Source organism: Gorilla gorilla, chromosome 16 (assembly GCF_029281585.2).
Source record: "Gorilla gorilla gorilla isolate KB3781 chromosome 16, NHGRI_mGorGor1-v2.1_pri, whole genome shotgun sequence".
NCBI classification, from domain to species: Eukaryota; Metazoa; Chordata; class Mammalia; order Primates; family Hominidae; genus Gorilla; species Gorilla gorilla.
Window position 1 is genome coordinate 85,319,621 of NC_073240.2, and position 26,256 is coordinate 85,345,876.

The 26,256-nt window shown below is 39.5% G+C and overlaps 1 protein-coding gene and 1 non-coding gene across 6 annotated transcripts in view; one reads left to right on the forward strand and one right to left on the reverse strand.

Annotated features, from left to right (window-relative positions):
• Nucleotides 1-26,256, forward strand: part of ADAMTSL3 (ADAMTS like 3) — a 392,199-nt gene that overhangs the window by 150,011 nt on the left and 215,932 nt on the right. For all 5 annotated transcript variants that reach the window (XM_055362792.2, XM_055362793.2, XM_004056691.5 and 2 more), the window contains exons 5-6: nucleotides 5,449-5,494; nucleotides 20,662-20,898. In XM_055362792.2, the coding sequence (XP_055218767.2) occupies nucleotides 5,449-5,494; nucleotides 20,662-20,898 (283 nt within the window). The remainder of the gene's footprint in view (nucleotides 1-5,448; nucleotides 5,495-20,661; nucleotides 20,899-26,256) is intronic.
• LOC115931004 (U6 spliceosomal RNA) lies at nucleotides 23,581-23,686 on the reverse strand. Its single transcript, XR_004067579.1, has one exon. It is a non-coding gene; the product is annotated as a U6 spliceosomal RNA (small nuclear RNA).

The window sequence follows — 26,256 nt, forward strand, 5'->3', positions numbered from 1 at the left end:
TTTAGAAAGCATTTCAGTGCCTTCCCTTTTTATCAGTGTACTCCTTCAAATTCATGATTTAGGGCATTCATGATTTAGGAAAATAGCAAATGTAGCTATTTTCCTCATATATTTCTTGTGGATAAAGTTATTTCAGAATTTGATTACTTTAAATAGTCAGTTCTTTTGCACTGCAAACCATATGCCAGCCAGAATGTCTCTTTCTCTTGCAGAAGTGTGTAACTTGATATTCTAGTTAAGTGCCAATCATGGGAAACACAGGTTTAAGTTAACTACTATTTTAAAAATTAATATATTTTTATTCTTCAAAACACATACTTCTCAGGCTTTATGACACCATTATTTGAGTCAATATATCATCAAATGAGTATAATAAATTATAGTGCCATGAACTCCAGGGAAATTTTATTAATGTTTTTAATATATCCTCATGTGGAATCAACATATGTTTTTTATATATTCATAAATTTATGACTTCAAAACTCTTCAATACAGGGTGTTACAAATGTTGTAATGGATAGAAAATACATAATTGTGAAATGATGTTCTTGAATTTTCAAATACTCCTGATAACCATTAGCTCTTGCATATACTAATTGCAATGAAATTAAAAACTTGTGAGTAATATTTCTGCAGCTTAGTTGCTTTGGCCCAAAGGAATTATTCCAGAATAAGCTGGCAGGTTCCTGCTTGGGGAATTAGGATTCCAATGTCCTTAACTTTAAAATAACTTGCATTTCATTTTATGTCTGTTTCATAAAGTAGTCATTCATTTTCATACTAAATTGTAACCAAAGCAAGCCACATCAATAGAGGCCAGTCACTGGATTTACTGTGTATTAGGTTGGACAAAGTAAAATAGAATGTTAAAAATGGTCGCCAGGTGGTTAGGTTTAAAAATAAAAACCTTGCTACTGACTTATAAAGGAAACTGAGAAGTAATCTCCCTGAATCTTTATATCCATATCCTGGTACATAGTAGGTTCACCATAAGACATTGTTGAAGGAAGAATGAGTCCAAAATGGTGCATTATGTTTTGAAAATTCGTGACATAAAATGCTCTCTTTTTCATATCACAATGCTGCAATTGTAGTGGGATTTGTAGGAGAGTTGTACATACTTTTTAGGTTTATATTTTCAGGCTCAGCACTCAAGATGCAAATCAGTGACTCCTGGAAACTCAGCTTACAATTAGGACACAGCAGGTGGCAATGGAGTGTAGACCATTGCTCTACACATGGTCTACACTGAAGGCCTGAGACACAGCCATGAGATACCTTTGATATATTCTTTTCTTACCTTTTAGTTTTAAGTTTCTTTTTACAAGAACAGCTTTTAATATAAATAGCTAAAATTAAGCAACTACTAAAAATGCATCTGAAAAATTATTTCTGAAAATGTTTAAAGAAAATGCCATTTTTATTAAGTTTCAACAATTTTTGTATTCCAATATTGCCATCAATTCAAATTTTTTTTTTAACCTGTGACTCTCTAATTTGCTTGTTCCCTTGAAATTAGCATCAAAAGCTTTTTACAGCTGCAAGTCAGCATGGTACAAAAAGCTTTTTGGTTATCACTTCCCTAATCTGTTAGCGACTTCCCTCAACTGGGGCTTTTCCAAAATAAGAGAGTAATTTCAATTACTTCTTCACTTTTCCTATTATTTATTTTCTTCTTTTGTTCATACGTAAAAAGCAAAATGAAGTAGGCCATGTAAGTGAATGACCTTTTCAATAGGCATAGCTGTTGTTTCCCAGTAGAATGGAGTCATTTCCCCTTGACCAAGAGAAAGACTTCTCCACACCAATACATTTTTTTCTACCAGCCTCCCAGTTTGGTGCTGCTTGAATGTTTAAAATTTGATGTACTCTTAGCTAGATTTTAATAAATTTAAGAATCAAATACCTACAACAAAATTTTAAAAACAGAAATATGCAGTGTTACAAAATATTAAGACACAGCCAACCCATTGTGATAATCTGGGAAGATGTTCTGAACCACAAATCAAGAAAGCGCATCTACCTAAATACGATTTAACTACAAATTAGGTAACGCTTTTGGAGGCAGCTATAATGCTGTTCTTTTCACTCCAAAATGTCCTTCTCCCAAAGCCTTCTAAATCTAATTAAGGATTGTACCACCTCAAAAACACAAGATGTGAGGAGACAAGGGGTACAAGTTGCAGTTGGAACAGAAAGTTTAAGGTGAAGATGGTATGAAATGGAAATGGAGGAGGGAGAGTTTGAGAAAAACTGCAAAGGAAAAAGAGTGGAAGTTAATATTAAAAATGTACTGGACACAATAAAATGCAAAATAACCACTACAGAAAATTAAAATCAGTAGTGTGGAGGAATATCTGTAGAATATTTCTCCTAAGCACAAGAAAAGGTCAATGAAATTATATATATATATATATACACATATGTATATATATATACACATATGTATATATATATGTGTGTGTGTATATATATATATATATACACACACACACATATATATGTGAGGAAATCATAGATGGACCAATGAAGAAGTAATAGATGCAGAGAGAGGGAGCTCCAGCCTCAGAATTATAGGCATTTATGGCACAAGAGCAGTAATCAAAATCATAATCTGAGAATAATCAGCAGCATTGTAAATAAAGACCTTGAGTATTCCATTCAAAAAGGCTCACCATTTTCAGTAAAGACTGATGAAACACACGACTGGATACATCCTGATTATAACTTAACTTTTATATCAAATACTAGCACAACAAAACAAAAGTACTATAAGCTTTCAGGCAGAAACATAAAACACACAAGCAAAGGAATAATCAGATTTCTCCTCTGCAAGTCTCAATGTCAAGGGTCAATGAAGTGTGTTTACAGCTTTGAGGAAAAAGAAGTAATATCATATCATGCAGCATTGCCTTTCCTGTATGAAATGCAAAGATTTAATCATATGCCAGCCATGCATCCAACTAATTAAATAATACTTAACCAGCCAAGAGTTAAAAACTCACACATGAAAAATTCATATTATGAAAGGACTGGGATTTGTTTTAAAATACTTCTAAATATGTATTGTATGTATGGACAAAAATGAAAACCTAAAGATGTTTACCGAATAATTTTTATATTATATAAAAAAGAATGGACTCAGAAATCCCACTTCTAGGTATTTACCCAAGAGAAATGAAAAACTTTGTTACCATAAAACCTGCATGTGAATGTTTATAGCATTTTTTCTTACCTACCCAAAACTAAAAACAAATATCTAGCTGGTGAATGAATAAACAAACAGTTGTACATATGTGCAATAGAATGCCAGTCAGCAATTAAAAAGGGGCAAACTATAGATACCTGCAACCACAAGAATGATTTTCAAGTATATTATGCTAAAAAGAGTCAGTCTCAAAAAGCTACATATGGTGTGATTCCATTTATATAACATTTTGGAAATGGCAAATTGTAGGGACAAAACCAACCAGTGGTTGCCAGGAGCTGAGGGTGGGGGAAGAGGCTGACTATACAGGGGCAACCTGAGAGCATTTTTGGGGTGATGGAACTGTTCCAAATATTGGTTGTGGTAGTGGTTACGCAACTGTATGGGTTTGTCAAAACTCTTAAAACTGTATACATCCCAAATAGAATTTTAATATATGTCAGTTTTTAAGTAGGGAAAAAGAGAAGCAATGTAATCACGAACGGTAATATTGGCATAGCAGTGTGAACATACTTAAACACTGAACCACACACTAAAAAGTGGTTAGGATGGTAAATTTTATGTTATGTGTATTTTGTCACAATTTTTAAAATTTTAAATTTAAAGCTACCAAAATAATGTGTGTATAATGGACTATGATGTAATCATTAAAATAATTTTTCCAAAGAATTATCAACAAAATGAGAAAACGCTTATAATATCAGATTAGGATGAATTAACAGTATGATTTTCAATCCTATAAATGGCAGAAACAGTGGAGGATTAAATGACAAAAGAATAAAGTTCTTGGTGATAGGATTTTGAGTGACTGCCTCTATACTTCTTGGCACATTACTGGTTTCCACTTATTCCTTTTTTAATCAAGAAAAATGGAAGCATCAGAAAGTATATGCAATGAGTTTTACATTGCTGACTCTATCAATCATTTCATATAGGCTCATATTTAAATCATACTGGCAAAAAAATGACCTCCTATCCACTTTAAAATTATTTTTATTCCCTTAGAAATAAATATTTTAATAACAATTGAAATAGTATCTATTGACTTTTAATTCAAAATGATTATTTAAGCCTGTGTTTAGCTTTCCTGGCTCCAAATTTGCCATTGAATTCACCAGGAAAACATAAAGGGAAAAAATATGTAACTCCATTGAAAAATTAGGAAAAGTGCCATGAAGAGATCAGATATTTTTAAGGAGTTTATGTAAAATATAGACAGACAAGCACTGGACTGAGGAAAGTACCCGTTGGATGGAATTCCAGTCTCCCAAAGGAAAACTCTGCCTGGAAAATGAGTGGCAGGGTCGCAGAGCTAGTGGCTGTAGAGGAAGATAGGTTATGTGGTGGTCATCCCTGGAAAATTCTCAAACTTACCAGTATTACCATCCCAAAAATACTGTTCCAGCATGACTTGGTAGAATCCCATTTGGTAAGGTCAATGGTTGAAATAAAATAGGCCGGCTGCAGTAGCTCACGCCTGTAATCCCAGCACTTTGGGAGGCTGGGGCAGGTGGACTGCTTGAGGCCAGGAGTGTGAAACCAGCCTAGCCAACATGGTGTAACCCCGTCTCTAATAAAAATACAAAAATTAGCCAGGCACGGGGGTGTGCGCCTGCAATCCTAGCTACTCTGGAGGCTGAGGCTGGAGAATTGCTTGAACCTGGAAGAAGGAGGTTGCAGTGAGCCGAGATCAAGCCATTGCACTCCAGCCTGGGCGACAGAGTGAGACTCTGTCTCAAAAAAAAGGAAGCATTACTTCAAGCAAATTTCTAACAGAGACTGTTGTACTAATTAAAGGAAGACAGCGAGTGCCCTGCTAACTTGAGTTGCTTCAGTAAGGGAAGAGAAATGTCCTAGTGGAGACATGCTACACAAATGCTTCTACATGTAGCATTTCCCTTTTCATTATAGAAAAGAATACACATATTCACACATGAGACACACAAATATTGTACATTAATTGTAGTGGTTATATGGACCCTTGGGTAAGAATTGCATGTGAGTACTACTATTAACTAAAGAATTCTTTCTTTATTTAATGTGACACTTCCACAAGACTTTTTGGCTCCCGATCCTTGAAAATTAGTTTCTTAGAATTAAACTTTGAATCTTTGGGGTAACGTGCACTAGTAAAAGTTTTACAGGGAACCAATGCCTTGTATTTGCTTTCTTTTTTTTTTTAATGCTTGCCTCTTCTATGAAATCATTATTTCTTCTTTCTTCTTTCTTTTTTCCTTTAGGAATTGTGAAGGGCAGAACATTCGGTACAAGACATGCAGCAATCATGTAAGTCATAAAATAAAATTATTTTATCCAATACAATATGTGCTTGTTTTAAGTTACAATATTCCAATGTGTATTCTAAAACTAATGGTCTCTTAATACCCTTTGTGGAAAACTTAAGTATTTCTTTAATTGACAACAGATTTTGTATATCAAATATCTTCCATTTATACTACCTTTTAAGGCCATATCACCTTCATGATCTAATTTGGTAAGTATTTAATAATTTCTGAAGTCATAGAAACAATATAATATCTGCAAGCTCCTTCAAAGTTCAGAATGCTTTTATGTTCATTATCTTACCTGACCTTCACACTGTCTCTGGGCAGGTGAGATGCGGCTATTTCTCTTTTGCGAGTGAGAGGACTGAGACTGAGCGAGGTAAAATTATTTTTTGAAGGTCACATAGGAAGAGTAGACTTACTTGAACTGGTCTGTTGTTATTTCTACCTCAGTGTCATGGAATGCTATAGGTGGCCCATCAGCAGATCACACAGAAATATACAAAACCCTACTCTTATTTTACATCAGTCAACACTAAAAATAAAAATTCAAATATCTTGCTTTAGAAATTTGAAAATAAGGCCAGGCGCATTGGCTCATGCCTGTAATCCTAGCACTTTGGGAGGCCAAGGCAGGCAGATCACTTTAGGTTAAAAGTTCGAGACCAACCTGGCCAATGTGATGAAATCCCATCTCTACTAAAAATACAAACTTAGCTGGGCTTGGTGATGTGTGCCTGTAGTCCCAGCTACTTTAGAGGCTGAGGAAGGAGAATTGCTTGAACCCAGGAGGTGAAGGTTGCAGTGAGCCAAGATCGCGCCACTGCACTCCAGCCTGGGCAACAGAGTGAGACTCTGTCTCAGAAAATAAATAAATAAATAAATTGAAAATAAAAAATAAACACCAGAAAGAATCCATTCTATTTTCCATTAAAAAATTTCCTGGTTATCAGTAAGAGGCTAACTAGAGGTACTTGACACTTGCCTCCTCATACACAAAAAGACCAAAACCACAAATAAACAACTACAATTAGACTAGAGTGTCTGAGGGAGAGCACTGGAGTATAGCAAGGGAATAGCAGAATGCCTGTGGCACACAGTAACTCGATGGCAGCATAGGGAGGAGGGCGAAGTACTCTGCCTCTACTACTCCATCTCCCCTGTAAGGTAAGCAGGGAGCCCCCAGTAGCCCCTATTACCACTGCAGACACATGTAGTCCTTGCTACAGGAGAACGCGGCAGTCCTCACAGGCCCTGAGCCCAGTTTGGGGGAGCTGCCTGGAGTTCCCACAGCTGCATTGCTTCACAGTAGGAGCTCACATTGTGCACTGCCCACCTCCCATGACCCAGGCTTTTATGGCACAGTGCCACCTTGAAACTGGAGCCACTGCTAGAGCGTGCTGTACTCTAGGGGACAGTAACCACTGATCTTTCCATCCCTGAGGCTCAACTATCATTCTTACATGCTCACACAGATGACTGCAGCACCACAACCCTAGCTATTTAGAACCTAGGCCCAGTGAAATGGTGGTGACTTTTGCATCCAAGTCCACATGGCACCCTTCCCTGCAAGGAACAGGTCCTGCACAGTTGTGCATGTACCTCCAGCTTAAGAACCAGCCTGGTGGCCCTTTCTCTGGCAAAGGTGCACCACTACTGCCCTAAATTCCTGCAGCCTAGGCTATTGAGGCACTCACAGATATTACTACATGGATTACAGCTGATGAAACTGTGTGGAGACCCAACTACTGTGTCCACCCAGAACCAATGTGAATTCACACTACTCAACTGACACCCTAGGACACATCTTTAGGGAAAAGTCTTTCCTTATAAAAACTACTCTGTAAAATTGGAAGCAAAAACGAATTCAGCAGATGCACAGATATCAAAGTAGATACACAAGGCTGGGTGTGGTGGCTCATGTCTGTAATCCCAGCACTTTGGGAGGCTGGGGCGGGCAGGTAACTTGAAGTCAGGAGTTTAAGACAAGCCTGGCCAACATGGTGAAACCCTGTCTCTACGAAAAATACAAAAATCAGCCAGGTGTGGTGGCACACACCTGTAATCCCAGCTACTTGGGAGGTGAGGCAGGAGAATTGCTTGAACCTGAGAGGTGGAGGTTGCAGTGAGCTGAGATCATACCACTGCACTCCAGCCTGGGTGACAGAACCAGATTCCATCTCAAACAAACAAGCAAAAAACAAAACAAAGTAGATACACAAGAAACTTTAGAAAGCGAAGAAACATGACACCTTCAAAGGAATATAATTCTTCATTAACAAACTCCAAAGAAAAGGAAACTTACAAAATGCCAGAAAAAGAATTCAAAGTAGTGATCTTAGGGAAACTTGTGAGATACAGAAGAATACAGATAAAAAATTTAATGAAATCATTTGAATTTACAATAGCTATATTTACAATAGCTACAAAAAAGTAAGATATTCAGGAATAAATTTAACCAAGAAGGTAAAAGATCTTTACATTAAAAATTATAAAGCATTAATGGCTGGGCATGGTGGCTCACGCCTGTAATCCCAGCACTTTGGGAGGCTGAGGCAGGTGGATCACAAGGTCAGGAATTCAAAAACTAGCCTGGCCAACATAGTGAAACCCCATCTCTACTAAAAATACAAAAAATTAGCTGGGCGTGGTGGTGGGCAATTGTAATCCCAGCTACTTGGGAGGCTGAGGCAGGAGAATCACTCGAACCCGGAAAGTGGGAGTTGCAGTGAGCTGAGATTGTGTCATTGCACTCCAGCCTGGGTGACAGTGCGAGACTGTCTCAGTAAATAAATAAATAAATAAATCAAAACACTAATGAAATAAAGAGGGTGCAAAAAGAGGTGTTCATGGATTGGAAAAATTCATATTGTTAAAATGTCCTTACTATCCAAAGTAATATACAGATTTAATACAATCCCTGTTAAAATTCCAGTGACATTCTTCACAGAAAAAAAGAAATCCTAAAACTTGTATAGAATCACAAAAAGACTCTGAACACCCAAAGCAATCTTGATTAAAAACAAACAAACACACAAAAAACAAAACTGGAGGCATCACACTACCTGACTTCAAAATATATGACAAAGTGATAGTAACTAAAACAGCATGACATTGGTGTAAAAATACACATAGATCAATGGCACAGATTAGAGAGTCCAGAAATAAGTCCACATACCTACAGCCAACTGATTTTCACAAGGGTGCCAAGAATACACACTGGGGAAAGGACAGTGTCTTCAATAAATTGTGCTGGGAAAATTGGATATCTATATGCAGAAGAATAAAATTGGACCCCTATCTCTCACCGTGTACAAAATCCAACTAAAAATGAAGTAAAGACTTAAATGTAAGACTTGAAAATAAGAAACTGATAGAAGAAAACAGAGAAAATACTTCATGACGTTGGACTGGGTAAGGATTTTTAAAATATGACCTCAAAAGCACAGACAATAAAAGCAAAAATAGACAAGTGGGATTTTATTAAACTACAAAGCTTACGTACATCGAAGGAAACAAGAGTAAAGAGATAACCTATAGAATGGGAGACAATATTTGCAAACTAGACAGCTGGACACGGAAATAATATTTAGAATATATAAGGAATTCAAACAACTCAATAGCAAAGAAACCCAAAACAAATAATTTGATTTAAAAGTGGGCAAAAGGCCTTAATGGACATTTCTCGATAGAAAACATAAATACCAACCCAGGTGTATGAAAAAATGCTTAACATCACTAATCATCAGAGAAATACAGATCAAAACCACTATATCACCTCATTCCACTTAAAATGATTATTATCACAAAGACAAAAGACACAAGTGTTTTTGAGGATGTGGAGAAAAGGGAACCCTTATACGCTATTAGTGGGAATGTAAATTAGTTCAGCGTTTGTGGAAAATAGTATGGAGTTCCTCAAAATTTAAAAAATAGAACTATCATATGATCCAGCAGTCCCCTTACTGATTATATATTCAGAGGAAATGAAATCAGTATATCACAGAGACATCCTCACTCACGTGTTTATTGTAGCACTATTCACAATAGCCAAGGTATGGAATCAACTTAAATGTCCAACAGTGAATGAATGGATAAAGAAAATGTGGTATATATACACAATGAAATACTATGCAGCCGTAAAAAGAAGGAAATGCTGTCATTTGTGACATGGATGAATCTAGAGGATATTATGTTAAGTGAAATAATCCAGGCACAGAAAGACAAATACCACATAATGTCATTCATACGTGGAATCCAAAAAAAAAACTTGATATCATAAAAGTAGGCAATAAAACAGTGGTTACCAGAGGCTGGGGAGGACAGGGGGCAGGTAGAGATTGGGAGAGGTGAGTCAAGAAAGTTACATCTAGGAAGGAAGGATGATTTTTGGTGTCCTATTGCACAGTGGAGTAACTATAGTAAACAGCAAGACATTGTATATCTCAATTTAGCCAGAAGAGAGGGTCTCGAATGTTCCCACCACAAAGAAATGATAAATTTTTGAGGTGGTGAACATGCTAATGACCCTAATTTGTTCATTATATAATGTATACATGTATTGAAACATCACGTTGTACCCCATAAATATGTGCAATTTGTGGAGCCCTAAGGAGTTGAAAGAAAACTGAAAAATGGGCTTAGCTGGCAGAAACAGAAATAGGGGGTAGAGAGGAACAAATGTTCTGAGAAATAGGGTCAACTGCAAATGGCTCAGTAGCACCCAAGCATCCTGTTACAAGCATCCAAATCACAGCCCGCCTGCACCAAGCATTCTGTCTGTAAACATTCAGCCCAAGTGGCACAACCTAAAAAACTCCCTTGCAGTCAGTCCCTGCCTCTTTGCAGACAGCAGACAGCAGACAGCCTTCCCTCTGCTGTATTGCCTATTGCTCACTGGCAGTGTATCTCCCCTTTTCTTTAAATAGATCTGCCTTTCCAGACTCATTACTGCCTTGGTAAATTCCTTTACTGACTATGTGTTGGCCCCAGGCAATCACTAACCATGACATTTTATGTGTTTATTAAAAGTTTTAAAAACATTTCCCTCATTGGTTGTATAGACCCAAATCAAAATGACAGGAATTAAAAGGAAATTCTGAATATCTGGATATCTCATTTCAAATGAGATTGATTTGTTTTTATCCACTTTTCTCAATTGGCTGTAACTAATTTATTTTAAAAGATCAATTACTGGAGCTTTGTCTGTCTTTCTCCCTTCTCTGTCCCAAGCCAGTGTGAGACATCAGTCCTGGGTAAGGGTTTCTAATCTATGGATCAAGTTTTTTCTTGGTGGGTAGGCCCCCAAGTTCTATGGGAGTAGAAAGCTGGCAGTCTTTAGCAACACCTTTTGACTGAGAGCTCAAGCCATATTTGCAGTCCATTTCTATCAACGATGAAGCTGGCATTTCTATCTGTATCTCTCCACTGGTTCCAAAGTTGAATGGGAAAAAATGGGTGCCTATTTACTGGGGCACTCAAACTCAAATATCACTTAGCCAGAAGTAACCAGATTTTTATCAACCGAGTCCTCAGAGGGATTTTGGAGCACGATGCAAATGTTTCACATCTCTGGTGATTTGAATTGAATCACACTTGATGTTGAGCGACACACCTGCTTGTGAATGCTGAATTAACATTCATTCATTGTGAATGCTGGAAGTCCAGATGGGGCATGTAGGAGGGAGAGAGAGAGAGACTGAACACAAAGGCAAGTATGTCAGTGCCAACGTAGTCTAGCCTTCCTTTTAAACAAGCATGTGGGTGCATTAGCAACCTCAGAGTTCTACCACCTTTTTCATGGGTGCATTAGTTGTTTTTATTGTTGTGGTAACATATTACTATAAATATAGTGGCTTAAAACAAGACAAATGTATTGTCTTACGGTTCTGAAGGCCCGAAGTCTGACACAGGTCCTACTGGGCTAAAATTAACACACAGGCAGGGCTACCTCATTCTGGAGGCCTAGGGAAAAATTAATTTCCTTTTTTTCCCAGCTTCTAGAGGCCACCCATATTCCTTGGCTTGTGATTCCTTCTTCAGTCTTCAAAGCCAGCAACGCTGCATCTGTTTGAACATTTTTCTTTTTCTTTTATTTTTCTTTTGAGACTGAGTCTCACTCTATCACCCAGGCTGGGGTGCAGTGGCACGATCTCAGCTCACTGAAACCTCCGCCTCCCGGGTTCAAGCGATTCTCCTGCCTCAGCCTCCTGAGCAGCTGGGATTACAGATGCTAACCAGAATGCCCAGCTAATTTTTGTATTTTTAGTAGAAACAGGGTTTCACCATATTGGCCAGGCTGGTCTTGAACTCCTGACCTCAAGTGATCCGCCCACTTCGGCCTCCCAAATTGCTGGGATTACAGGCATGAGCCACCGCACCCGGCCTGAACATTTTTCTGTAGTCATATCTTCCTGTGACCACAGCCGGGCATTGTTCTCCCACCTGGATAATCCTAGATAATTTCTCTGTCTCGAGGTCTCTAACTTTAGTTATATGTGCAAAGATCCTTTTGCCATGTAAGGTAACATAGTCGCAGGTTCCAGGGGTTAGGTCATGGACATCTTGTGGGCCAAGGTGGTGCATTATTTTGCCCAACACAATGGGATAGCTAAAGTTTTCTTTGGTCTGACAATTTCCTTGTAGTCATTCAAAAACAAATTTCAAAACAGTATGGTTTCCAGCAATAATTTGTGAAACTATTTAAAACAATTCATTTTAAACCCCAGATGCAAGGTGTTACATTTTGGGATCTCATTCTAGAGTTTCTCTGTGTGTGTATCACTCTGCTCTAGCTAATTCCAAAAAGGAACCTATTATCAACGCAAGTGTTAGAGTATTATGCCACATAGTACAGACATAAAATGTAATCTGCTAAAATTATGCACATGAGGTGCAATGGTTAGGACTTTGGTATACTTGAGTGAAGATATGATGCCCCTGAAGCTCTCTGGGCCTTGGGGGTTACTTGTGGTCTCTAATTTATGGTCCCTCTGGGAGAATGCGGCAGAAATGTTTCTAGGTTGGTAAGAAATAGATGCTTGGGGTAGGGTAGGAAGGAGGTGGAGAAGCAAATGCTGCCCTTTTTAGTTCTCAGAATTGGAATCCTTAGAGAGTCCTAAGAGAGGTTTCATAAGAATATAGCATCGGTTGCTATGCTTGTCATCGCAAACTCAGAATTTCCAACAAAATTCCTTATTTGGAAAATAAGGGAAGGTTGTGGCAGTGGAAGTGTCCAGAGCATCCCTTTGTCTCCACGTGCCACAGTATCTGCAGCTGTGCACGCCCAAGCTGTGCTGCAAACCAGAGGTGCATAAATGCAGCCCCAGCTTCAGTGTTGATAATCTGTAAGAGTCCATTCCTGCGCAGGAGAGATTATGCAAATATATTCCTGAATATACTATAGAAACATTGCAAACATGTTGAGTGCCATAAGTGGATGTAACCACAATGAACTTGGAGTATGAATATGGTTGTACCTTTTTTTCCATGTAATTACTTGAACTGCTTCCTGCTTTATTAATTGGGGGCTCAAAATATCCACCTCACCATAGCAGGAGTGGGGACCAGTCTGCAACCCACCCCACCTCAAGTGGGAGAGGACCAAGTTCTGATGAGCATCCCCCTGCTGTTACTTCTCACTGCCTTCCAACTGCCATTCAATGCCTTACTGAAGACTGGCCACACTAGTTCAGTGGTTAGTGGAGTTCATTTTACCTGGAAATGGGGATGGTCATTCACTCTTTTGAAGGAAGTTGCCTTTAGTGATTCTAAGATGAGGAGTTCTTTTGAGGGAGACTTGCCCCCTGATTCAAACATGCCTACACCTATACTTCCAGGACCGTAAAAGCCCTGTATTAAGGGACGGCAGGGTCTTTTCAGTCCCATCCAAGAGATGTCATCATCAATGGCCAAACTCAGTCTCTATCAGAGTAGTCTGCTGTATGGAGAAGGAGGTGTTTCTGTTAGTGAGCCTTGGAGATCTAACACTGGATCATATTCCAGAGATTGCTAAAAGTTCTGTTTCTCCATGGGAATGCCTGAAGGCTCAGGCTGTCAGCCTTAAGACCATGGGTTGTTGTCTATACATGTTGACTTCCTCACACTTATCTGAAATAGTAATAATAATAGTAGCTCATACTTATTAAGTACTTCCTGAATGCTAGGCATTATTCTAAGTGCCATTTCGTGAATAAATTAATGTAATCCTCACACTAACCCTGAGAAGTACGTGCTATTTTTATTTCCGCATTTACAGAGGAGATTTAAGTAACCTGCCCAAGGTCACAGAACCGAATTTAACCTCAGACAGTCAGGTTTCGGTGAGTGCACTCCTAACCACTCTACTGCACTGTACAAGAGTATGGAAAGGCTGTAACCTTTGTCAGATAATAAAATGATGCTGCAGACAGCAGTAGCTAAAGCATGGTAGCTTTTAGCAACACATGAGCACAAGAATTGCTGTGGTATTGGAGACACATTATACTTCCAGATACCATTGTAGAAAATCTAACTGTGGAACAGTAGGTCAGACCTTCTAAATAATCTTAGTTAGCAAGGGCCAGAGATCAGGGAAGAGCAGGGAATTCACTGAAAGAGACACAACTGAAGGGAGTCAGAGAAAGGAAATCCTCCATGGCTATTGGTTTTCCACTACTCCAGCAGCCTGGGGTGGATCCCTAGCGTAGGGGAGGATCTGACTTAACGAGGACAGACTCTGACAGTTGCATTTCAGAATTCTACCCACCTCAGCAGAAGACACTAAAGAAAAAAAATTCAGACACTCAAGAAAAGATCAAATGTTCTTTTGTTATGACGTCTAGTTGTAACAGGGACATGCATTCACAGCACATAGATGAAGATGAAGAAATTCCACTTCTGGTGTGCAGGAGATCATGCCTCAAATGGCAGGAGCGGAAGACATATCCAGGCCATGAGGACCACACCACCCTCCCTGAGAATTCAGACTTTGGTTCAGTGGCTCTCCTCAGGTTCACTCTGTCAGGGGAGATGGGGATTTGGGCTTTGGGCCTGAAAGATTATGGAACAGAACATGCCTGGGTACAGTGCCATGGCTCCTGGGTGACTGCTGTCTTCAGACACAACCCGCTGATCAGCACTTAGCATATATCCTTATAGCCAGAGACTGGCCCCTGAGCCCTAGATGAAGAATTATCCTTATCAGGGGTATTTTGGAGCAAATGGAGAATTCCTAAGAGAGGTCATGCATGTCAGCAGAGAGGTCTAATACCTGAATTCACTGATGAGTCATGTTTTTATACCAGGGTTTATAGGATTAAAGGCAATGCTGGAAGAGGCAAAGGGAAAATAATTTTAAGATAAGTGTATCATAATTTGGTAAGGATGTTTTTTTGTAGCATGAACACATTTTTATATGAGCACAGAGGGAGGCCTGGTGTACTTGCAGAGGGGGCTCCCAGGGCTCCTTCTTGACTTTACAGAAGGGACATTTGATGTGACCATTGCGGGATCCCTCATACCATGGATCCTGTGGATGGCTAGAATCTGACAATTTTCCATTCAGTATTTCTCTTGAAGGTGTTCTTTTCTTTTCCTTGTCATTACTCCTACTCTGGGCAAGAGTCACCCGCTCTCATGTCTGTCTCCAGACCTCCAGGCCATCTCGCGATTATACTGTTCCTAAAATGCCATCTTTTATATTTTAGTCCCCTCCGTGGATCCTTATTTCTTTTAAATCTCCTCACTTGCATTCAAGGACCTTCTTATCTTCAGGTAAGATTTATCTCTTATTTAAACTCCCAACTTTCACCCTTTCTGGACAAGGCTGCACACTGCTCCTTATGGATAACGAATTTATTTCTGCTGTTTCTCTTTTGTTACGTCGTTTCCTGAATCTTGTCCTGTTTACATCACACCATCCTTTAAATCCATCTGAGATTTCACTTTTCCACAATTCCTTATTTGCCAACTCTAGCTTACAGTGGCCACCAACAATTTATTTTTATGCTAGAAATGTTGTCATTTGTTATATGAAAGAATCACAAAATTTAGCTCATAGTACAACTTGGATATGAAGTTAAAGTAAAATTTTAAAATTTGCTTGTAGCAACAATATTATTTCTCCTGAGTCCCTACTTGCTGGTTATTGGGAGAGGGGATTGGGAGGGGGATTGCCTAAATGTCTGATCTACATGAAAGCTTGGTCCAATCCTATTATATACATAATCTCAGGTAATGGCCTGTCTCTCTTGCATAAAAATACTCAGTTTATTAGATAATCTTTCATTCCTGGCTTCTATACATAAGTTGCCCCCAGGTTTTACATATCCCCATGGTTTTAGGAGGGGAAGGAGACCTTGTTTTCAAGATGGTTTGGGAAATGGGTGCCTTTTGTCATTTGTTGACTGTGGCAGCTGCCTCCTCTTCCTTTCTCTTCCCTTCTCCTCCTCTCCATCCTCCTCTCTTCCTCCTATCCTTCTCCTCCTCTTTCTTCTTTTCTGAGCTTCCCAGACTGGCTACCTGCACTGACTGACACTTCCTTTTTATTACTTCTATCAGGTTAGAGTCAAGTCTTGCTGATATGGAATCTATTCTTATTAACTTCGTCTAATCAATTGTACAACTTAACTCTTGGATAACAATTCTGTGTCCTTCATTGCATTCCTACTTAAAGTCTACAAATACCAGTGATAACACTTGTTCAGTGTGTTTCATGCATATAGAAGCTACATCTCCAATAAGATAACAAGCTCATTGAATGACAGTGGTGGATTATATTTTTTGTGTGTGTTCTCCCTAGCACGTGACCTAGGGCAAAGCCCATCAAGTATATTTCATAAATAAGTGTTGTCTTCAACTTAACTGATATGAAAAAAATGCTTCGCAGGGAAAGGAAAGCAGAAGAATGTTTGGCATTTTGATCCCTAAATGTCAAATAGACTGTTTAAGACACAAGAATCCCTAGCTTGTCTTGAGCTGGGACATGGGACCTAGCTGAGCCAGATTAGGCAAGCTTAGTGTTGACACTGGAAGAATGTGAAGTGAATGAAAGCATTTAATGTAAGCAGTCAGTGTCCCCCACATTTACTAGAAAGCAGTATTCTATAATAGAGTGCTTGTTACTTTGAGAATCAGTCTTGGCTTTGTCATATCCTAGTGTGTGTCTTTGGACTAGTGGCTAAAAACTTTCTAGGTCACAGTTTTCTCTATTTATAGAGTGAGGGTAATAATCCTGACCTACCTAGTTCAAAGGGTGGTGGTAAAAAGAGAATGTCAGTGATTACCCCTGGGAAACTAAAAAGCATGATCCGGATATCAGGCTGCCTTAATCAGATAGCATCATATGCTAAGAACAGAAGTCCACTTAGATTAGCTCAGGACAAAGGGGATTCACTGGATGGATATGTGGGTTTTTAAGAGAATTTAAGCATAAGCAGGCCTTGAGGGCCTGGAGTCAGAAATCAGAAAATGAGGAACACAGGTTGCTTATTCCTATTTAAATGCATAGTTTACTATCTTTCCTCCTCCTTTCTTACCGAATTCATTCTTCTTTGCTGTGGGAACTGGCTTGCTTTGCTTCAACATGAATCTTATAAAAGAAATGGCCAGTCCAACCCCAGATTGATATGAGTTCTTAGCTCTCTTAGCTCCAGCTCTTTTGTTGCAATTCCAAATTTCTGGGAAAGATTGACCTGGTGTGGACCAGATGTTTGCCTCTGGAGAGTCAGCTGTGGCCAAGGGGGCTGGTCACATGTACAAATCTGGCCACCCTGAGGCTGACATCCTAAGGTGTCTTCCGCTAATTAACTCTTGTTAATTTTGTGAAACTTCATTGGTTTATAGAATTTAAGGGAGTCGAGTGTTAGGTAGCCGGCACATTCAGTCCCTAGAGAATGCTTGCCATTGAGCCTAATGCAAAGAAGTTGCTTGCATCCTGCTCTCTTAGACACTTTCCTTTGGTTGGTTTCAAAGAGTGAGATATAGAGAAAACTAGCTGTGGCTGGAGGAAGAGGAGGTGATGTAATTTTGTAACTGATGATCCTTCCTATGGCCAGATGGAGAGTACAGTCCTCATTTCAACAGAGAAAAGTCATCTGGCCTGGCACGGTGGTTCATGCCTGTAATCCCAGCACTTTGGGAGGCCAAGGCAGGCAGATTGCCTGAGCCCAGGAGTTTGAGACCAGCGTGGGCAACATGGCAAAACTGTCTCTACAAAAAATTAGCTGGATGTAGTGGCGCATGCCTGTAGCCCCAGCTACCTGGGAGGCTGAGGTGGGAGGAAAACCTGAGCTCTGGAGGTCGAGGTTGCAGTGAGCCATGATCATGCCACTGCGCTCCATCCTGGGTGACAGAGTAAGACCCTGACTAAAGAAAAAGTCATCCAGTTTTAGTCTTCTTCAGTTTGACTTGCTTCTATGAGTGTAACCTGGTTTAATTTTGCTAAGACAACAAAAATGTGGATGCAATATAGGATTTTGGAATGTTTCACAGCAAAATAATACAACTAATCTCAGAAGAATGTTTGTTAATTATATTCTATTTATTCCCATCTACTTCCAAAAAGGATTTAAGGAAGTTTATAAAGGCCAAAAGTGTAAACAATAAAATACAAACGTGAAGTAGCAAAAAGAGGAAAATTGTATTTAAAAATTTTGGCTGATAATTTATCAATATCTATTTGTGGAAAAAGAAAAGCTAGATTTCTAACTTAAACCATTCATCTAAATAAATTCCAAATATAACAAATAGTTAAACATGACTGCTAATCTATAAAGGAACTAGGAAGATACATTTAAGTATTTATCTGTTCTCAGAGCAGAATGGGAAAACATTTCTAAGCCCATTGAAAAAGAAAGAAACCTTAACGGGAAATATTAATAGAGCTGACTGCATGAAAATGTAAAACTTTTTGACTTTACAAAGTACCAAAAACAAAATGAGATGGGGAAAATATTTCCAACAGAAATGACAAAGAGTTGATAATTTCACTATGAAGTTTAATAGTTTCATCTGCTGAAAATAATAAAAAGACAAAAATGCCAATGGATAAAGGATATAAAACAAGACATTTTTGAAGAATTAATACAAAAAGCAAATATACATGAAAATATATTAAACAATAAAAAGAAAATGCAAGCTGGGCGCGGTGGCTCACACCTGTAATCCCAACACTTTGGGAGGCTGAGGTGGGTGAATCACTTGAGGTCAGAAGTTTGAGACCAGCCTGGCCAACATGGTGAAACCCCATCTCTAATAAAAATACAAAAAAAATTAGCTGGGCATGGTGGCAGGCACCTGTAATCCCAGCTACTCGAGAGGCTGAGACAGGAGAATCACTTGAACCTGGGAGGTCCAGCCTAGGTGACAAAGCAAGACTCTATTTCAAAAAGAAAACGCAAACGAAAACAATGAAGTTATATTTTATACTTCTGATTGGAAAAAAAACTAGAAAATTATAATGGAGGGCAATTTGCAATATTTTGAATAGTCTATAAAATGTGCATAACCTTGGACTCAGAAATTTTATTTCCAGAAAGAAGTCCTTGGTAAATAATCAAGATTTGTGTGAAGATTTAGATACAAAAGATCTATGTTATTTATTCTTTTGTTGAGTAGAAACTATTTTCCAAAGTTTTTAGAATGAATATTTATTACCTTTATAATACAAAAAAATAATAAAATACTTTATGGTGTGTTTTTTTTGTTTTTTTTTTTTTTTGGCTACAGAGTCTCGCTCTGTCACTCAGGCTGGAGTGCAGTGGCACAATCTTGGCTCACTGCAGCCTCCACCTCCCAGGTTCAAGCAATTCTCCTGCCTCAGCCTCATGAATAGCTGGGACTATAGGCATGCGCCACCACACCCAGCTAATTCTTGTATTTTTCACAGAGACGGGGTTTCACCATTTTGGCCAGGCTGGTCTGGAGCTCCTGACCTCAGGTGATCTGCCCGCCTCAGCCACCCAAAGTGCTGGGATTACAGACGTGAGCCACCGCGCCTGGCGACTATGTTGCTTTTTTCTATCTGTTTTCTTTAATTATGAAGTTTGCATATCAAAAGTAGATTTTTGATGAGTAAAGTAATACTTTTCTCAACTAGTATCTTGCTTTGGAAATATCTGGTGGGCGGAATCGGTAATTTAGTAAAAAGACGAGTCATCAATATTTGTACAAACACTTTTTATTATGAGAGCAACTGAAGGCATTTACTTAGAATTTATTTGCTTTTGTTGTAGACAGAATCTGAACAAGCTATGTTTTCTGCCATCCATCCTACAGCCAGTTGAAGGCAGGTACTTGGTACCAGTGAAGAGATGGGAGGGAGCCTGACAGGGGAGGAAAGACAGATGAATTAAAAACAACAATGACAGGCTGGGCACTGTGGCTCACGCCTTTAATCCCGGCACTTTGGGAGGCTGACACAGGTGGATCATGAGGTCGGAGAGCCAGACCATCCTGGCCAACGTGGTGAAACCCCATCTCTACTAAAAATACAAAAATCAGCTGGGCGTGGTGGTGTGCGCCTGTAGTCCCAGCTACTCAGGGGGGCTGAAGCAGGAGAATCGCTTGAACCTGGGAGGCGGAGGTTGAGTGAGCCGAGCCACTGCACTCCAGCCTGGCGACAGAGCGACACTCCGTCTCAAAAAAAAACAAAAACAAAAACAAAAAAACAATGACAAAGAAACAACCACAAGTGCTCACAGAGCACAGCAGTTTTGGGCTAATAATCCTTCACATTGAAATGGCTCCTGAAGGCATGGATAACAATTAAATTTTGATGAAGACCTTGAATCCTTGAATCACCTGGAAAAATTAAAAGCATTTGGTTTCCCTTGTTTTAAAAGGAAGGAGATTAGATAATGCATTTGAAAATTTATATTCAAGATGGTTAAAATAGGGCAAAGTTTGCCATCTAAGTCTTGTAAGCTCTAATTATCTGGAAAAAATACCTGGGTGGGTGAATGATCAGAATAATGAGATAATCTCCTGTATAAATAATTACTGCAGTGATCTCTGTGGAATTTCATAGCATACATTCAACTTTGAATCAAAAAAAAAAGAGGGAATTCTGTGACTCCCAGAGAGAGGCAAGTGAGGTGTGGTCTCATGAGATTCTGGTGAACTTATTTCATCTTCTGTTGGCCTCTCTCACTGGGTGATGTGCGTGTGGCCTTTTCCCTCTGCCCACAGGACTGCCCTCCAGATGCAGAAGATTTCAGAGCCCAGCAGTGCTCAGCCTACAATGATGTCCAGTATCAGGGGCGTTACTATGAATGGCTTCCACGATATAATGATCCTGCTGCCCCGTGTGCACTCAAGTGTCATGCACAAGGACAAAATTTGGTGGTGGAGCTGGCACCTAAGGTACTGGATGGAACTCGTTGCAACGCGGACTCCTTGGACATGTGTATCAGTGGCATCTGTCAGGTAAGCACACTTGCCTCCCAATCCCCTGCTTTGGGGATGTGCCACGCCTACTGTCAATAAACAGAACCCTTTTCTTCTGTATTTTTGTTCATGCAGATGAAAATATTGCTATTGGCCAGGTACGGTGGCTTACACCTATCATCCCAGTTTTGTATTTTTGTACAGCAAATACAAATACAAATTGTATTTGTATCCCAATTTTGTATTTTTAGTATAGATGAGGTTTCATTATGTTGGCCAGGCTGATCTCAAACTCCTGATCTCAGGTGATTCGCCTGCCTCAGCCTCTCAAAGTGCTGGGATTACAGGCATGAGCCACCGCGCCGGGCCATCGATTAGTGATTCTCTAACTTGAACAAGCATCAGAGTCACCTGGAGGGCTTGTGATAACAGAGTGTTGGTGGGCTCATCCCCCGGAGTTTCTGATTCAGTAGGTAAAAGGGATGGGGCCCAAAGATTTGCATTTCTAACAAGTTCTCTGGAGATACTGAAGCTGTGGGTCTGGGGAATACACTTTGAGAACTGCTGTTTTGGAAGAGTAATACTAGAGAGTCTCTTATTAAATTAAGCTTTCTTATTAAAATTAATTCATTGTTTTGGATCTTTGGGCACAATGATTTATTTACTGAAAACTAACATGAATGCATTCCAGCAGATTTTTCAGAGTGGTCTCTGCAGAGCTGTGACAGATGTGACTGAGACATAAACCCCAGTGGCTTTTAATGAGTGTAAGGATTCAAGACACTTTAGGCCGGGTATGGAGGCTCACCCTGTAATCCCAGCACTTTGGGAGGCCGAGGTGGGTGGATCACTTGAGGTCAGGAGATCAAGACCAGCCTGGCAACATGGTGAAACCCCATCTCCACTAAAAATACAAAAATTAACTGGGTGTGATGGTGTGTGCCTGTAATTCCAGCTACTAGGGAGGCTGAGGCAGGAGAATCACTTGAACCCAGGAGGTGGAGATTGCAGTGAGCCAAGATCACGCCACTGCACTCCAGTCTGGGTGACAGAGCGAGACTGTCTCAAAAAGAAAAAAAAAAATTAAAAAGACACTGACAGGTTGTGAGACAGGGATGGCAGGGAAATTATAGGATTCTGCATCTATTCTTTTGACTTCTGAAAAATATTTTTAAAAAATAATGAATGTGTCTAGTATTTCACCTACCCTATTCTGCTCATAACAAAAACAGTAGTAACAACAGCAGACGAGCAACCTGACCACCTGCTAAGTGTGGGGCACTACCAGGAGCTTCAGACTTAAAGTGCTCAAAGGTGAACCTTCGTCCTGCTTTTCAAACTAGCTTCAACTTTGTTCATCCCTTTATCTAGAAAATGGCTTCTAGTTGCTTATCCCAAAACTTTGACATCATTCTTGCTTTTCTTTCAACCCACACATTTGATCCATTGCCACGTCCTGTCAATTTTCCCTCCCAAAGATTACTTTTAATTTAGCACGTTTTTCCATCTTTACTGCCTTTCTTGTAGCCTAAGTCCTTATTAGCTAATCTAAACTGCATTAACAGTTTTCTGTTCTGTTCTCCGAGCTCCCACCATGATTCCCTCCAGTCTGTTCTTCACACAGCAGCCAAAGTGATTATGTTAAAACGTAATTCAGAGCTTGTCATTCTTGCATTCCTCAAAGCCCTTCAATGGCTTGTCCTTGCATTAATGATGAAATTGAGGATTCTTGTCTATCTCCTTTAGGCTCTTCCTACACTATCCACCTCCCTGCCCTTTTAAAACAGACCCAATTTCTCTTCTTCTCCTTCTCCTTCTCCTTCTCCTTCTTCTTCTTCTTCTTCTTCCTTCTCCTCCCTCCTCTTCTTCCTCTTCCTCCTCTTCTTCTTCTTCTTCCTTCTTCCTTTTTTTTTTTTAAAGAGACAGGGTCTCATCTGTCACCCAGGTTGGAATACAGCAACATGATCATGCCTCATTGCAGACTCATCCTCCTGGGCTCAATCGATCCTCCTGCCTCAGCCTCCCACGTAGCTGGGACTAAAGGCATGTGCCATCACGCTCAGCCAGTTTTTTGCTTGATTTTTGTAGAGATGGGGGTCTCGCTATGTTGCTCAGGCTGGCCTTGAGCCTCCCAAAATACTGGCATTACAGGCTTGAGCCACCATACCTGGCCTGACTCCATTTTTTAGAGCAATTTTAGATTCACAGCAAAATTTAGTGGAAGGTGGAATTTTCCCATAGGACCCCCCTGCTTCCTTAAACGCACAGCCTCCCCTACTATCAACATTCCCCACTAAAGTGATACAGTTAATACAGTCGATGAACCTACATTGACACATCATAATCACCCAAAGTTCATAGTTTACATTAGGCCTCACTCTTGGTGTTGTAAATTCTATGAGTTTGGACAAATGTATAATGACATGTATCCACTATTATAGTATAATGCAGAGTAGTTTCACTGACCTAAAAATCCTCTATGCTTTGCTCTTTCATCCCTCTCTCCTCGCTAACCCCTGGCAACCATGGATCTTTTTACTGTCTCCATAGTTTTTGCCTTTTCTGGAATGTCACAGAGTTGGAATCATATAGTATGTAGCCTTTTCGGGTTGGATTCTTTCATGTAATAATATATTATACATTTAAGTTTCCTCAGTGTCTTTTCATGGCTTGATAGCTCATTTCCTTTTTTTTAATTTAAAAAATTTAAGATAAAAAATTAAATTAATGGAATGTTTCACAAATTTGCATGTCATCCTGGCGCAGGGGCCATGCTAATCATCTCTGTATCATTAGCATTGTATCATAAAATTGTATCATACCAATTTTGGAATATGTGCTGCCAAAGCGAGCACAATATCTCATTTCCTTTTAACACTGAATAATATTCCATTGTCTGGATGTACCACAGTTTATCCATTCACCTGCTGAAGGACACTTTGGTTGCTTTCTACTTTTGGCAACCAAAAGTAGACTTTTGACAAAAGGTCAAAGCTTACCATATAATTCTTCCATTTTATAAACCGTCTGTTGTTCCCCATTATTGCCATCAGTTAAGTTTTGGGCTCTTTGACCAAATGATAATAGTAATCCTTCTCAGTGGGATTATGCTGTTGTTTTCCAAGTTCTTGACAATGATCATGCATTGCTTTTATAATTAAAATGAATTGTTATTAAAAGCAATTTAGGTTGGGCGCATTGGCTTCTGCCTATAATCACAACACTTTGGGAGGCCAAGACAGGAGGGTTCCTTAAGCCTAGGAGTTCGAGACCAGCCTGGGCAACATGGGGAAACCTCGTTTCTACAAAAACTTTTTAAAAATTAGCTGGGTGTGTTGGCGCAAGCCTATGGTCCTAGCTATTTGCTACTCAGGTATCTGAGGCAAGAGATTCGCTTAAGTCCAGGTAGTCGAGGCTGCACTGAACTATGATTGTACTACTGTACTCCAGCCTATGATAGGGTGAGACCCTGTTTCTAAAAAATAAAAATATAAATAAATAAAAGAAATTTAGTCTGGCCTCCAGGAGCGCTCTCTGGATAAGGTGATGTTTGGACACTGAGGTTTTGAAAAGTTGAGTAAAAGTTAGATAAACCAAGGTGAGGAAGAGAATGACAAGCAGAAGGGACAGGAATGTAACAGCAGGTGCAGATGTGTTTAAGGTCCAGGAGTGCATTCTGTAGAGTTGAGGTGAGAATACCCATGGAATAGTGCTAGGAGATGAGGCTACCAGTGGAGGTAGGAAACCAATCATTAACTTATTCTGAAAGTTGAGAGAGGAGCTGTTTCATAATTTTATAAAGAATTTGGGCTTGTCTTTAGAAAGGTCATTTCAGTGGCAAAGTGGCAGATTATTTGCAGAGGACAGGATCTAGCCAAAGAGTAGAAGGTCAAGTATGGGATAACAAGAGCTTAAAATAAGGCAAGAGGTAGGATGAATTAAATGGAGACAAATTCTAAAGATTAAGGATGCATTTTTTTTTTGAGACAGGGTCTTGCTCTGTTGTCCAGGCTGGAGTGTAATGGTGTGGTTACAGCTCACTATAGCCTGGAGCTCCTGGGCTCGAGTAATCCTCCCAACTTGGTCTGCACTCCACCCCTAAGTAGCTGGGACTACAAGAATGTTCCACCATGCTAGGATAATTTTTATTTTTTACATTTTTTTGTAGCGATCAGGTCTCACTATGTTGCCCAGGCTGATCTCCAACTCCTGGCTTTAAGCAACCTTCCTACCTCCGCCCCTCACAACACTGGGGTTATAGACATGAGCCACTGAGCCTGGCCCTGGAAGCAGATCTTTTTTTTTTTGTTAATCAAACCATGCTTTATAGCACAGGTACAATTTTTTATTTCTTTTTTTATAGGACTTTTTAAAAAATTATACTTTAAGTTCTAGGGTACATGTGCACAATGTGCAGGTTTGTTATGTATGTATACATGTGCCATGTTGGAATGCTGCACCCATTAACTCGTCATTTACATTAGGTATATCTCCTAATGCTATCCCTCCCCCCTCCCCCCACCCCACAACAGGCCCTGGTGTGTGATGTTCCCCTTCCTGTGTCCAAGTGTTCTCATTGTTCAATTCCCACCTATGAGTGAGAACATGCGGTGTTTGTTTTTTTGTCCCTGAGATAGTTTGCTGAGAATGATGGTTTCCAGCTTCATCCATGTCCCTACAAAAGACATGAACTCATCATTTTTTATGGCTGCATAGTATTCCATGGTGTATATGTGCCACATTTTCTTAATCCAGTCTAACATTGATGGACATTTGGGTTTGTTCCAAGTCTTTGCTTTTGTGAATAGTGCTGCAATAAACATATGTGTGCATGTGTCTTTATAGCAGCATGATTTATAATCCTTTGAGTATATACCCAGTAATAGGATGGCTGGGTCAAATGGTATTTCTAGTTCTAGATCCCTGAGGAATCGCCATACTGTCTTCCACAATGGTTGAACCAGTTTACAGTTCCACCAACAGTGTAAAAGTGTTCCTGTTTCTCCACATCCTCTCCAGCACCTGTTGTTTCCTGACTTTTTAATGATTGCCGTTCTAACTGGTGTGAGATGGTATCTCATTGTGGTTTTGATTTCATTTCTCTGAAGGCCAGTGATGATGAGCATTTTTTCATGTGTCTGTTGGCTGTATAAATGTCTTCTTTTGAGAAGTGTCTGTTTATATCCTTTACCCACTTTTTGATTGGGTTGTTTGTTTTTTTCTTGTAAATTTGTTTTGAGTTCTTTGTAGATTCTGGGTATTAGCCCTTTGTCAGATGAGTAGATCGCAAAAATTTTCTCCCATTCTGTAGGTTGCCTGTTCACTCTGATGGTAGTTTCTTTTGCTGTGCAGAAGGTCTTTAGTTTAATTAGATCCCATTTGTCAATTTTGGCTTTT